Raw genomic sequence first — 14,567 nt, 5'->3', positions numbered from 1 at the left:
CATAGAAAGAAAATGAGAGATCCAACATCAAACATTTTAATTAGACAAAAAAGAAGTACAGTCGAAGCCACTCATAAAGTTTGCAGATTTAACAATACTTCGATTCAACAATGAGTAGGCTCGGCACCATGAACATTTATCTGTGTTCTATCATAAGATAAACCTGCCTACAATAATGTTGGGTGTCTGTGCTGAAAGGAAAAAGGAAGCTAAACCCTGGGAAAGGAAAACGCGAGCCACCGCATTGTGTACCTTGTGCACTTCTCTCCTGTCTCCTTCCCACCCCTTTGACTTGTGTTTTGAAGATGTGCAAGGCAGATGCATGCGAGGCTAGATGCAGCTAAGTCATGCAGGGCGGCGTACATGGCACACCATGTAGGTGTGGTGCAGCAGCTCTTGTTAAGAATCTTGATATCTTCTTGCGGGCAAGCATATCTGCCCCATTTGTGAAATCGGCGTAATTAAGTCAGAGGCTGCAGGGCTGGGAGAGGGAAGCGAGCACTGGAGGAGGAGAGGAGTGCGTGGCAAAGGGGGAGAAGGAACGAGGCAGATCATTGCGGAGAAGGAGGGTAGGTGAAGCTGTGCTTGTTTCACCTCCTCTGGCAATTGCTACGAGCTCTGTGTGCTACGGATGTACCAGGTTCGTCTGGTAGTCAAGAGGCCGAGCGCCGAGCGAGAAGGACGCAGCAACACAAGTGTTTGCAGGCCTAGCGCGACTCAGTCAACCCCGAAGTTGTCTGCAAAGCAGGGCAGGAGCTGAACAAGGCCTGCAAAAGGTGTGGGCTAGGCGTGCCCAGGAGACTCCCTAGGAACGTGCTAGGTTGCTTTCCACAATGCAAACATTCTATACGCAATGCACAAAAAGGGGAAAGCACTCGTACGCTTTGCGTAACCCACGTTCACGAGGTGAAACATCACTATAATTTTCTTTTCGTCACAGACACCCAGTAGCTAGGTTTAATTATTATATTCAATAATGTGGCATGGGAACCTTGTAGTAAGCAGTTTATTTTACCATAGAACACGTATAAATATAGACGGGGCCGTGTTTGCTCATTATTAGATCCGATATGTTGTTAAAACCGGTATTATGATAAATGGGCTCATCTTTATACCACTTGCCACGCTACTATACCACCTGATAAAAGCTCAACAACGCACACACATTCACTGTTATTACCTAAAGTGCACAGCTTGCAAAAAGTGGTTCTGTGTGTATATATGTTTTATGTGCTCTTCTAAATAGAGGGTAGTTTATGATTGTGTTCGAGCTGAAAGATGACACTCAAGTTGTGTACTCCTGTCCTCGAGTGTTGTCTCTGCCCTGTTCTTCCTGAACATGACCCTTGTCTAAAGTACCTAGGTACACACTCGCGTTTTTTATCACTTCATATAAAATGGTGGCTGTGTGGCTATGGCACTATGCTTTGCCACTGTCATCATTTACTATGGGATAACAGAACAGAACAGAATAGAATTTATTGATAGGAAATACAGAGAGGTCGACCTGAGCTAGTGCGCTCTAGTCTGCTACTCTGCACTGGGGAAGAGGGAAGGGGAGGGAAAGTATTTGGATGGATGATGATGATAAGAGAAGTGGTGAGTGCTTATGTACATGAGACAGTTGCCTCGCTAGAGCCGCTCGTCGAGCTTGGTGTCCTGCAGGAACTACACTATGAGACAGTTCACTATAATAGCTTCCCAGCCTATGCCTTTCTTTCACGTGTAGAAGGGCTTGTAAAATTATACAGAAGGACAGAAGGCGAAAAGTATGGGCAGAAGGACAGAAGGCGAAAAGTATGGGAGCGTAGTGGTACTGGCTGTATGTGGCTTTTAGCAGTGTGATCAAGTGGTCTTGTAGAAGCTGCAGGGTCTTCCAGCTGCTATAGTCTGATTAGTTTCTATTTGTGGAGCTTGTTTATCAAGGTTATTTATCAAAGCTTTTGATCAATGTATTTCTTTCCTGGCTGTTGTAAAACTTTGCTGCATCTGGTAAAATGATGAAATATGCTTCATTAAAACTGGCACAAATTTTACTGAAAATGCATAAATCGGTAAGGGAAAGTCAAAATCTCTTCGTTATGACCACTACCTTGTTATATGTGATATGTACCATCTGTTTTGGCACTATGCCTGGTTTGTGCATCACTTACTTAGCTGATGAAAAATGGAAGAGTAACTTGGAGCCAGGTTTTGTAACAATTCTTTTACAGGTCGATTCTTTTTGCCTTTTTTCACCAGCTCGTATGTATTGTGTAGTGCTGGTTTTGCTTGATTTTGTCACCTGGGACAATTGTTATTGGCACACCACGCCACCGCATGTCACTTAAAGGGGCTCTGAACCACTTTTTATCTAAGTGGAGAAAGACATTTGTAAGTGAAGATAGGCTATTTCAGAACCACTTTGCCACAAAAAGTACTTCAATGTGTTCAGCAGAAGCAGAGTTATCGGCAATCAAACACGGCCTCAGTTGTGCTCCCCTTCCTCCTCCAATGCCTTGCACTGCGAAGGCTACGGCGAAGACGTCACCATGGCGCGCAGTTCAAATTTCCGATCTGGTGCCTATGTCACGCTAAACGTAAGCCAAATGCGACTGCCCTCAGAGAGCCGCAGTGCGCTTAGCCACTGGAATCGTGACGGCACCTCGCGGTGGCCGCGGTGTAGCCGAGTGCAGCGACCAATAGCAGCCGCGTATTGGAGTGTGCTTTATGATGAAATAAAGCACATAGAAAAGAGCGAGGAGCATGGGGTTTTTGAAACGAGAGCGTTTGAGAAAAAGGTGACTTTACGCTCCGCTTGTGAGCTTCACGGAGTGTGTAAGAGCAAAACTTGGCTGATATCTTCACAACAACGTATGCTACCCACGGACTATGTTATTTCACCAAGCTCGAGGGGTGGTTCAGGGCCCCTTTAAGCTGGGATTGGCCACCCAGCATGATGAAGTAAAAAAAAAAAGCTCGAACAATAATCATTACAATACGTAGTCCCCAATCTTATTTGTCTGATTTGGCATCACTGACTTGATGAAAAAAAAGATTGAGAGAAAAGAAAAAGCTGACCATGTTACTTGTTTCATTCCCAACAATCTGTGTGCAGAGAGAAGCACGCTTTTTCTGGGGCTGATACTTTGACTGGGCTTGGCTTCACAGTGCAATGTACATTGATGCACAGAGCTGGAGCCGTACAAGTACGCGGGCTATGGGCTGCTGCTGCGGTTAATGGAGTCGGAGCTTGACGACCCCCAACTGCGGAGCAAGGCCACACCCTTGCTGGGCGTGGCCATCGAGACCGCCTGGCACACGCTGAGCTGTTCGCCACTCAATGTTGAGGAGCTGCGCAGAGAAGGTGGTCTCCAGGTACTGCGAGCTTCTCGAGCAAAAACACCTGTGTTAACCTGTCGTGTCTGGGCCTGTCACGGTGGCCAAATGGCTATGGCATTGTGCTGCTGAGCACGAGGTCACAGGGTCGATACGCGGCTGCAGCAGCTGCATTTGAATGGTGGCAACATGCAAAAACTTTTGTGTACCGTGCTTTGGGTGGCTTCCACTATGATGTCCCTCATAACCTAGGGCACAGTTTTGGGGTGGTAAATTCCGTAATTTAATTTAACTTCATTTTGCGTCGTCTCGATGGCGTTCCACGCACTATGCACATTTGTTGGGCTGGTGTATGCAAGCACTTCAGCTGTCATCAAGCTTTCATCAAGCTGTCTGCATACTGTACTTGTGCTGCAGTAGCGAGTGAGCTGAGTGTTTTGGGCATGTAAACCTGTTGGTGGTTGGCTCTAGGTCTTCTTTGCAGTACAGTCAAGTGCCTTTATTACGAAGTGCTTGGGTCCTTCAAAACCATTCACTGTATAGGTCACTTCCTAGTAAAGGTTGCACACCGCATAGCTCGCAGTGGAACTGAGACAGAATTATTCCTTCATTATGCAGGTTATTTGAACTTATTTCTTGTAGAGGTGCTGAACTGGTAACTTCATGTGTGTGCTTACTGGGAGGAGCAGAGAATGCTCACGCTGAAGCAGTTATCGCCAAACTTATTTCTCATAGTGTGACTTAAATGTTAACTGCAATAAAATTTTTGACTATGTCAATAGCCTTTTCTGATAAGTGTACAAACCTAAAGAGCAGCCTCCACACAAAATTGTACATCTGAAACGCCAGTGGATGCATCTGAAAAAGCTTGTGACAAAAAAAAAAAAAAAAAAAAAAATGCAGGCTTTTCTGCTCGCCAGAAATGCCAGAACATTGAGAACCGGTGTCCACTTCTGGAATGTACATATCTGCTTACTACCAAGTGGCCATGTCATCTGCTAAGGTGCTATTTAAGAGCATCAAATTCAAGGACTAGACAATTGCCAGCCCTATGGCACAGACAAGATTGCTTCGATAGTCTAAACCACTCACTTATATAAACTTCTAGCCAACTTAAGCAAAGTAGAATTTTATTGCAGTTATCTGTTTAAGTGCTGTCAGTGTATGCTCAGTGACAAACAATGTATATTGCAAAGTAACGACATACACTATACACATAGGGAACATGACATGACCAACTACTGCATAACAAAATGTCACCTAGAAGATATTGATGTGCATGACAGAGCAAAAATCTATTAAAAAGCTTTTCGTTCAGATGGTGTTGTAAAAAGTAATAAATTTTGCTTTTTTCCTTGCATAATAAACTGCCTGGTTTTAAGACATTTTTGTGGTTTATACCATGTCTGAAAAAACTGGTCAACAATTGTGCGTTGATCTTTTGGTCATGACTTTACCTGCATAAAAGGAATTCTGCTGCCTTAATGTGCAAGCTTGAGTAGTTCTGGGTGGTACAAATTTTGGACAATACAAATATCTAATGGTGCTTCGTCAGACTTGTATAACTAAAGGCACTCTAACGGAAGAAAGTCGAGCTAGATTGAAAAATTAGGCTTCCATAATAATTTTTCATTTGTACTACCTTGAACAGATAGATATATTGCTAGCTGAATATGGCAAGAATGAAAAACCTGAGTGGTGCCACTTGTTTTGGACTATGGTACCTCACATGTGCCATCAGCACTGGCTGATTCACAGATAGCAGCAGAGAAGGAAGTCACGAGGCAATAGCAGAAACTCGTCCATTTTGGCGCAGGCAGTTCAGATTGAGGAGTAGCCATGACACCTTTGGTGGCAATTGTGTACGCAACAATCGTAGGCGTGCAGGAAACGATGACCGACTTCTGGACGAATAATCTAACAGTCCAACCAGGCCTAATATTTTCCTTTAGTGGGACCCCTAAGATCCTACTGCACGCGGTTCTGTCATGTGTCAGAGTTAAAAACGCGTCCCTCTTTCCATTCGCAGCTGCTGGAGCGTGCACTGTCGTGCAGTGTGGAGATGTTGAGCCACAGCTCCCAGAAGGGTGCCCTGGAGGTGGAGGTGCTGATGCACACGGCGCACTGCCTGGGCGTGGCAGCACAGTTCCCAGCCTGCCGGCAGGCCCTGGCCACCATGCAAGGACTGTCCAGGGACCTCTGCCGAGGCCTGTACTTTGACGTGAGTGTTGGGCTTGCTCGTTTGCCGGGCTTTGTTCTGTGCTTAAAGCCTAAACAAACACTAAAGAGAAGATAAATGTCTGGTGATATGAAAGGCGTAAAGGTCGGCCAGCCACTGTCCAGCCAGCTACTTTGCACTGGGGGAAGGGAAAGAGAAGAGGAATAAAAAAAGGAGCAAGATGGCTAACGATGACGATAGATGGAAGATGCAAAACACATGACGGGTCAGTCTATTCATTGCCTAGAGCCCTTACTCGACTCTTTAGGAAGTTTGTAATGCTTGAATAGCTTGGAAACTAGGCCTACAGTCATGCCAATTGTCCAATACAAAGTCCTCTAACAACAGTTGGCTGTCGAGGTGGGCAAGATCATTAGTCAACTGCTGTTGCTCTTCACATTCTGAAAGCAGTCACATAACAGATGCTTTATGGATTCACACACATGGCACAGCTCAGTCTGGAGACTTCAGGCGTTGCATTAAGTGTACGCAACGATGCGTAAATGCGACTCCCAGCTTCATGCCGGCATGATCATCTAGCATGTTGTTCCATAGCACAAAAGATGAAACAGAACGTGAGACTAGACTGGCCTTGCTGCACTTCGTTTTTTTGCACTGTCTTCTTTTCTCATATGGAACATCGTGTCTGGTTTATACTGACTAAACCAAGTTCCTGTCTTGCATTGTCATCAACATATCTTAATTGTACTGCACAACAAAGGCCTTTCCCAAAGATATTTAGTTACCTATTTTGTGCTAGCCAAGCTCATTGCAAGCCTTCACATTTTCTAATTTAAGATACTTCCGACTAGTACAATGAAATCAGGCATCACGTGTAAAATGTGTGGATAGTGGGAACACACAGTAGAACCTCGTTGATACAATTTCGTTACGTGGGATTTCCTGGCACCTAAGTTTGCGACCGAGAACATGAAAAATGTCCTAATACAGTTACGCTTATATTTTACTGGTTGGTATGTTCCCGAAAAATACAATCTTTTGGTGCCAATGTTCAGTGGACTGCCATACTGCAATCGTATGGTACGTCTTCCGGCCGCTGGGTCCCATGTAAACAAGAAAAAGGCACTAAGCACGCGCAGTGGAGAATAGTAGCGGCCCGCCGCAGCAGCTTCTCTGCAATACTCACCTGCCCTTCTCACGTGAAAAGGCTGGTGCGAATTAAGTTTCTTATTGCAGTACCAGCAGATCTCCTCCTGGCTCGGTGCCCACCACATTCACAGCAATTGCCGCCAACCCTATTGCGATAAGCATCTTCACTTATCCGTTTCACAGTGCGTGGATTGTAGTGCCGTTGGTAGCGGGTTGCACGCTTTTAATAGGCAATAACCTAAACGCTCTGCCATTCCCTGCTGCTTGCGGAGGAAAGGGAGAGTCGTGTATCTCTCTGGCGGCATCATGGGCATCGTGTTCTGGTGTTGCCCACCAGCTCAATTTTGTTTATGCAATTAAACCTTGTAATAACGAAATCAGCGAGGAACTAAAAAAATTTGCTTTCACAAGAATTTTGTTGTTGCGAAAAGAGACAGCACAGATAGGTAACGCGTCGCAGAGCGAAACTTTACTGTCCAAATTCCATTAGCCTATTCGAGAAGGCGGCAGCGCAAAAAAAAACACGGACGGAGATGCGATGACAAGGATGAGCGCTAGTCTCATCTCCATCCGTGTCTTTTTTGCACTGCCGCCTTTTCAAACATGTGCCAACACGCCCAGTACGCCACATCAATCCGTTGCTTGCATTGCCGACAATACAAAGTGCACCACATGCGTTGGTCGGCAGGGGCAGCACTGCCATGGAGCAGTGTTCTTGGTCAATTGCTTTTGGAGATACGATCACTTTTGCAAGATTTCATGTGACTCAGCACCGGATGCAGAGCAACAGTGCTTCACGCATGCAGCAGCATTTCTCCACCAAACGCTGTCACCCGTAGGCGCCGACGTGTCCGGTGCTGAATGCTAAAGTGATTGTATCTTGTACACCTGAAGGCAGTCAAACCAGACTACGGCCTTTTGGCGCACATCTACGTCTTGCATTGAATCCGCACAAAGTACCTGTCGGGTGGCACCAAAACCAGCGTTCTTAAAGCAAGGAATACGTATGAGCGAATGCATATTCCTGGACAATCGCTCAATCACAGCTTGATGTGTGGCACTCCATGCTGCGACTGCCATCTCAAGCGCCATAAACCATTCCACATCAGTAGGATGGGGATTTCCTTGTTTTTGCTGCATTTTTCTCGCCGAGGTGCATGTTGCACACTGCACTAGGTGTGCAAAAACCGTTGTCACCTGTCGGTAGCAACATGCTGCCGCTTCAAACGGCTGATCAACAAACACGATGGTGGACATGACGTGTTTCTGGCGTGATCGCTTCCGGCTCTTGGTTGTTTTTGTAAACAAAAATGGTGCCGCCCATGCAAGTGTCATGTGGTGGTATTTTACGCTATTTTAGTGCAAAGCAATCACGTTTAAGTACATTTCGTAGCCTACTAGCCTTGCACGACTAGGTAATGTGCGGTGTTACATTCCGGCAAATTCGTTGATGCGGGATTGTAGTACAGCAACATTTGGTTATCAAGAGGTACAAAATGCATTGAATCCTATGTACATTTACGGGGATACGAAAATATTTCGTCGTCGCGAGAATTTCATGGTTAGGAGATTTTGTTATTGCGAGTTTTGACTGTATTTCCAGTCGCCATCTCAAAAAACAATGCAATAGAAAAACAATGATGGACCTGCTAGCTTGATGCACGGCAATGATTGCACATGACACAGCCTCCCGCCGAAATGCCCAGCTTAAAGAGAAGCTGCTGATCCAGGCGAAATTCGAGGAGCAAAAACGTTAATCTTGTAGAAGCCATAAAAACGACAATGTGCATTTCGGTGCTACTTGAGCCCCACCAGCTCGGCTTATGTCGGTGCCTCGTGCTGCAATGATTTGCGCAATGCTTCAAATTATGTAGATGTCAACTACAGTTAAGTCTGTCAACTTTTTAATGACTTCCGATCATACATTCTCTCGGTTAATACGTTTTGCTCTAGTTTTTTTCTGAAATGTATGAATGAGGTTCTACTGTACTATATGTCCAGATAATTAATTGGCAGCACCATTGTATTAATCACGTGATGATTTTTAATTGTTCTTGCCAAGAGGGAATTATCAAATTACTGTCTGAAATAGCTTGATGTGTTACAATTAACCTCGTGCTAAATCCACCAGTTTTGTTTCTTTAGCCGAAACGTTTCTTTCTAGGTTTGAGACACGGTTAGGTTATTGGAAAATTCTAATTGGGAGATTCTAAATTTTCCATTATGCTGATTGTGATGTTAAAGATTAAAAAATGCCATTAAAGTTTTTTGGCAGCTGGAGGGGATATTTAAATTTATTTAGAAACAAAGGGAGCAACTTTTGTGATGCAGCTTCTGGTAGAGAAGGAGATTGTAAAATGGCATGTCTTTAGAGAGGCCCAAAGAGGGCAGCACATCTCTCTACACAAGCCACTGAATTGCGCACCTCCATCTCTGGGCATCTCGACTTCATATGGTCCCAAAAGTGACACCGGGAGACTGGTGCCCATGTGGAGTCGGTTTATTTTGCACTGTATCGTCTTCTCAATCTATCTGTTCATCCTGTGCTTTCCATGATCTGCAGTGAATTATGTCCTACCAGCAAGCCCATGCACCCAGCCTTGTAAACGCCTATTGGGCAGGCAGAATTTCTTTATTACTGAGTGTTTAGCTTGTATTGCTCCTCACGTAATGTCAGGTTACTGTAGACGCTGACAAAACGTGGTGACATCTCTTGGTGCAGCAAACTTGAAAAGCCAGCTGTAACGAAATTTTGGACAGCTTCATATCCTAGGCTCACAGACTGACGATAGGAGCAGCCTCCGTGCACAATTTTATGTTTCTATTAATATGAGTGCATGCTTCATGAAAAGTTTGCAAAAGCAAGTGTGCTTGACACCAACACTAAACTAACAAAAATAAAGAAATAAAAATGCCGCCATTACCACTACTAGAAGTGATGCGCAACCCAGAATTTGTGGCTCCTTGGCACGACCTCCAAGGTTGGGCGCTGCCAGTGGCTGCTCGCAGCGTGGTGAAAGATCTCTGAGGCACCATGATGGGACCTGCATCATATCCGCTAACCACCAAGTGCACGCGTCATCTGCTTATGCGCTTTAAGGAGGCTAATGCGAAATTTGGATGATTAATAACCCTGTAGCTTTGCCAAGATTGCTTCTATAGTACATACCACTCATTTATTGCCGATTTCCTGTTCAACAGGAAAAGAGACGCCGTCGTCTGGTATGCGCACTATTTCTGGATATCAAAAGTGCCTACGACAATGTCTTCCACCATACGATTCTTCGGGCGCTTGAGAATATTGGAGTTGGTGGCCGGATGTATGCATGGCGGCAGAGTTACCTCAGTGGCCGCACCATTTTCATGTCCACTTCGGATGGCGAGACGGATAGACATGACGTTCGCAGGGGTGTTCCGCAGGGTGGTGTTCTTAGCCCAATATTGTTCAATATCATACTGGTGGGCCTTGCAGATGAGCTACTTGAAACAGCGTGTATCAGTATGTATGCGGATAATATCTGTATCTGGTCATCTGGGGTCACATGTCTAAAGTGTGTGCAAGGCTCCAACGTGCGGCTACCATAGCAGCGAAGTACTTGCGCTGTAGAGGCCTGCAACTCAGCAACTAAGTGTGCAGTCATGGCATTCACGCGCAAATCAATGTCACATTATCCAATCGTTGTCGACGGAACGGCGCTCCCTTTTGTCACCCACCACAGATTTCTAGGCGTGATAATAGACCGCAGTCTTTCTTGGACCAAACATGTTACTGCGCTTAGGGCTAAACTGACCAACTTCGTACACATTTTCATGTAATATCAGGACTGAGATGGGGCACCTCTGAGCGAAGTTTGCTCCAAGTGTACCAGGCACTTCTTGTGGTCTACATACGCTACAGCATGCCTGCGTTATCTAACATGGGGTCATCTTGTTTACGTACGCTGGAGAGCCTTCAGGCACAAGCACTACGGATATTTCTTGGCTTGCCACGCTGCACGTCAACTAAGGGCACAATAGCGGAAGCACGGGCTTGTCCAATCAACATATACAGGTCTTGTGAACCTGTGCGAACCTATCTTCGCCTGCTAACCAGACACTCACACCATCCACTGTCAACACTTCCAAGCACCAACCTTGACTGTGGTTTTTCTAAAGTTATTGCATGTCACGCAAGCATTATACCTGCAAGATTGGAGGCCACTGACATCCCCGTGACACCTCTATGGACATTGCCAAGACCACTAGTGAGGCTTCAGATACCCGGAATTATGAAGAAATCTCACGTTTCTTCCATTGGCTTGAAGCAGCTCACCCTGTCCCATATATTTACATTATATAGTGGGACTGTACAAGTATATACCGATGGCTCAGTCACGCCATCTGCCACAACAGCCGCATTTGTCATCCCACAACTTGGAATTACTCGACGATTTCGATTAGACCACAAATTGACATCTACAGCTGCAGAACTTGCGGGAATACGGGAGGCAGTCCGTTTTATGAGAACGCAGACACCCCGTAAATGGACGATATTGTGCGATGCCCAATCAGCGCTACATGCGCTAAAATACTTTTTAAAGAAAGGACCATACTATCTGCTCATGCTGGAAATCGTCGAACTTTATCACAGTGCCGAGTTAAGTGGCCACGTGATCACCTTTCAATGGGTGCCTAGTCATTGTGGTGTTTTTGGCAATGAACTCGCTGACAGTGAGGCAAGATCGGCCTCCTCTTCCTCTGATGAAGTACGGATTGCCTACTCGCGACCTGACACCTCCATGATCAAGGCACTCATGCAGGACCTTACAAAGGCTTACAGAGCCCACTATGACAACATTCACAGACGTTTACATATGATTGACCCAAACGGTAAATTCTGTTTGCCTCTGAAGCTTACACGGAGCAATACATCATTGCTACACTGGATTCGGCTCGGCGTTGCTTTCACCCGTCGCTACGCACACCTCATAGGCCAATCGAACAGCCCTGATTTTGAACACTGCCAGATGCCTGAAACACTGCAACACGTACTGTGTGACTGCCCAGCATATATGCTGGAGCGAAGGACGTTAGACAGTTTCATAGCCAGCGTTGGCAGGCAACCACTGTCGGAGGAAGCTATCCTCGGCCCATGGCCTGACACTGCAATTTCAATGCGTGCAACAAAAGTATTGTTGAAGTTTCTGCAGGACACCAAGCTCAACGAGCGGATCTAGCAAGACAACTGTCTCATGTACATAAGCACTCACCACTTCTCTTATCATCATCATCCATCCCAGTACTTTCACTCCCCTTCCCTCTTCCCCAGTGCAGAATAGCAGACTAGAGCGCACTAGCTCAGGTCAACCTCTCTGTCTTTCCTATCAATAAATTCTATTCTTCTTCTAGCCAAGCTGAAATTTCGATGCATTTGGCCTTAAATCAGGGAGGACACAGTGCCATTGATGCAGAGACCAACCACGTTATAATTAGCTCGTGCTGGAATGCATTGGTAGCAATGTAATCGTCAGCACGCAGTTCTTTTTTGTAGTTTTGCTTCAATAACAACGTCATTGTAAAACAAAATATTCTGATGTGTTGTTGGGCAAAGCATCAGAAGATGTTGCTACCAGCATTTTAGTGTCATTCATGTCTCCGGTAAGCTGGTATTTTTTGAAGTGTAATACATGTACAGATAAAATTGCACTCTTTGCTTCGGTGCATCAAAATTTCAGTTAGTAGTTCAATGCATCGTACTATGTGCATCTTTTGTGTATTGCTGTTTCCTTTGTGCTACCATCCTAACGAATTTTTTGGATATGTTTGGTGCAGCACCTGTCGGAGCTGTGCCTGGCACTGGTACGGTGCGTAGGTGCCTTGGCGGTGGAAGATGCGCTGCAGACGCGGCTGCTGGCAGCTGGCGCCCTCTTTCACCTCCTGTTGTCGGCATTCCACTACGACTACACGCTGCGCGAGGGTGGTGTCGAGAGCGCTCTCGAGACCAACCAGCAGGTAGGGGGCTGCAGAACAGTTGCATGCTCATTTCGGGCAAGCAAATTGCCATAGTTTCCCAATTATGGTTGTGAGCACAAATACCACATAGACTCGTGTAAGGGTTGCACCTGTGTGAGGGCCGCACCCCCAACTTGGCAGCCCAAAATTTGAAGAATTTCAACGCAGAAGCAATCGTGATCGGTACCCCGATGCTGTGCGCACGCACCGGCGAATTTTCGTTCACTGCGTACTTCTGTATGCTGCTACTATATGACGAGAGCTGCATGTTGACATCTGGTGCAATGGTACAGTCGCGATCAAAAGTTTGGGGACTAAATGTGCCACGTTTTTTTTTGTTCGTTTTTCTGTAGCCAAGGCATTTTGGCTGAAATAACAGTGCATACAACCTATTAAACCAATTCCAGGCCGCGGAGCTATGCTTCAGTGTATTTAAATTTCTTGCTGGTGCCGTGGTTCTCAAACTTTTGATTGCGACTGTACATTCAGGTATTCAAGGTGTGCACAAGTCAAGGTTTCACCGGCACCATTTTGACAAAAAGGTTGGGTCCCGTGTAAGGGCTGCACCTCGCCAAAATTGTGGAAAAAAAAAATTCACCGGCAATTATGGTACTGCCTAATACGAAATTTGAGTGCAGCTCTATATGCGTTTCATTTTGCTATATGTTGGCTGGCACGGACAATTTCTCTTGTGCGGCATGTTGAAAACGGAGCAAAGTGCGTCGCAACAGCCTCGCTGATTGGGAGAACACGAGAGACAGCATGTGGATGATACATGGGTGTGATTGACAGCATCCGCCGCAGACAGACCTCCTCTCAGGCAGCGCTTTGTTTCCATACATGGTATTAGAGGATGTGCTTGCCACATGCCTTATCAATGGCATCATTGGTGAACAGACGATGCGTGCTACTCTGGCACCATCTCGTAGCGATCGTCGCCGCAGAACATGTCTTGCATGGCACTACACTTTCCTCCTCGCATTCTCTTCACTATTGCCGCCTTTCATCCCCTGCTGCGCTCTGCGTTTTCTTTTTCATTCTTAGTTGTGCCCATTAGCTCGGTTATGCCGAGGTACGCTGAGGGACACTGACGCTCAACACCGGAAAGGCCACCCAAGAGCTGCGCTCTAAACTTCCTACCCTTCCACGAGTCTATACAGTATAGTGTAGATTCTTGACTTCAAGATTCCTTGACAGCTAGGAAGACACATTACGTTAGAACCTCAATACAGTTAAAAAGCTTGATATTACAAACTTCAAAATAAGGAAATTTTCCGTATAACAAAAGTGTTTTAACTTTTTACAACTTCTTGTCCATAGAACACCACGTATCTTGAGCCTTAATATAACGAAGTGTGTTTATACATAATTTCAATACAGTAGACTTCCTTAAGTTCGACTCCGCTTAATTCGATTTTCCAGTTAATTCGATCCCGACCGAATGTCTCGGTTGATGCTCATGCATTTATTTCTGTGGGCCCAAACTTCCATTACTTCAACCTCAAAATTGGCCCTCACCAGATAATTTGAACATAACTAGTTAGCTTCGCCGCAATACAATAGTGTTATGCAGTGAAGCGTGAGCAATTTATTACAGTGAAGATTACCAGAATGATTACCACTGTCACTGGACATAGTACACATTTCTTAATTATACAGGTGCGCATGCATTATCTTTGGTGACGTCTTTGCTTGCTGAGCCGTAGTGTTCTCAGAGAGTGAGCTCATTGCAGCATCCCGCGGCAGCCCCAGTATCTACGCTACGTAGCAGACCGCAGCTACATGCAATTTTAGTGTGTATGCGCAGTGTTTACTTTATACAAGACAGGGCTGGAGTGTGCACTCCCGCTCATGTGCTCCAGCCTGGCCGTTCTACGGGGTTCGGACCAGCTTTGTCCTGCACCAGTTTGGCCAATGGATAGTAGCCACA

The 14,567-nt window shown here is 45.6% G+C and overlaps 1 protein-coding gene across 1 annotated transcript in view; it reads left to right on the top strand.

Moving 5' to 3' along the window:
- Rme-8 (receptor mediated endocytosis 8) overlaps positions 1 to 14,567 on the top strand; it is a 187,602-nt gene that overhangs the window by 125,447 nt on the left and 47,588 nt on the right. The window contains exons 30-32 of the mRNA XM_075695386.1: positions 3,173 to 3,357; positions 5,348 to 5,539; positions 12,458 to 12,637. Coding sequence (XP_075551501.1) covers positions 3,173 to 3,357; positions 5,348 to 5,539; positions 12,458 to 12,637 — 557 coding nt within the window. The remainder of the gene's footprint in view (positions 1 to 3,172; positions 3,358 to 5,347; positions 5,540 to 12,457; positions 12,638 to 14,567) is intronic.

Source organism: Dermacentor variabilis, chromosome 6, assembly GCF_050947875.1.
Source record: "Dermacentor variabilis isolate Ectoservices chromosome 6, ASM5094787v1, whole genome shotgun sequence".
NCBI classification, from domain to species: domain Eukaryota; kingdom Metazoa; phylum Arthropoda; class Arachnida; order Ixodida; family Ixodidae; genus Dermacentor; species Dermacentor variabilis.
This window is presented reverse-complemented; position numbering and strand designations above follow the sequence as displayed.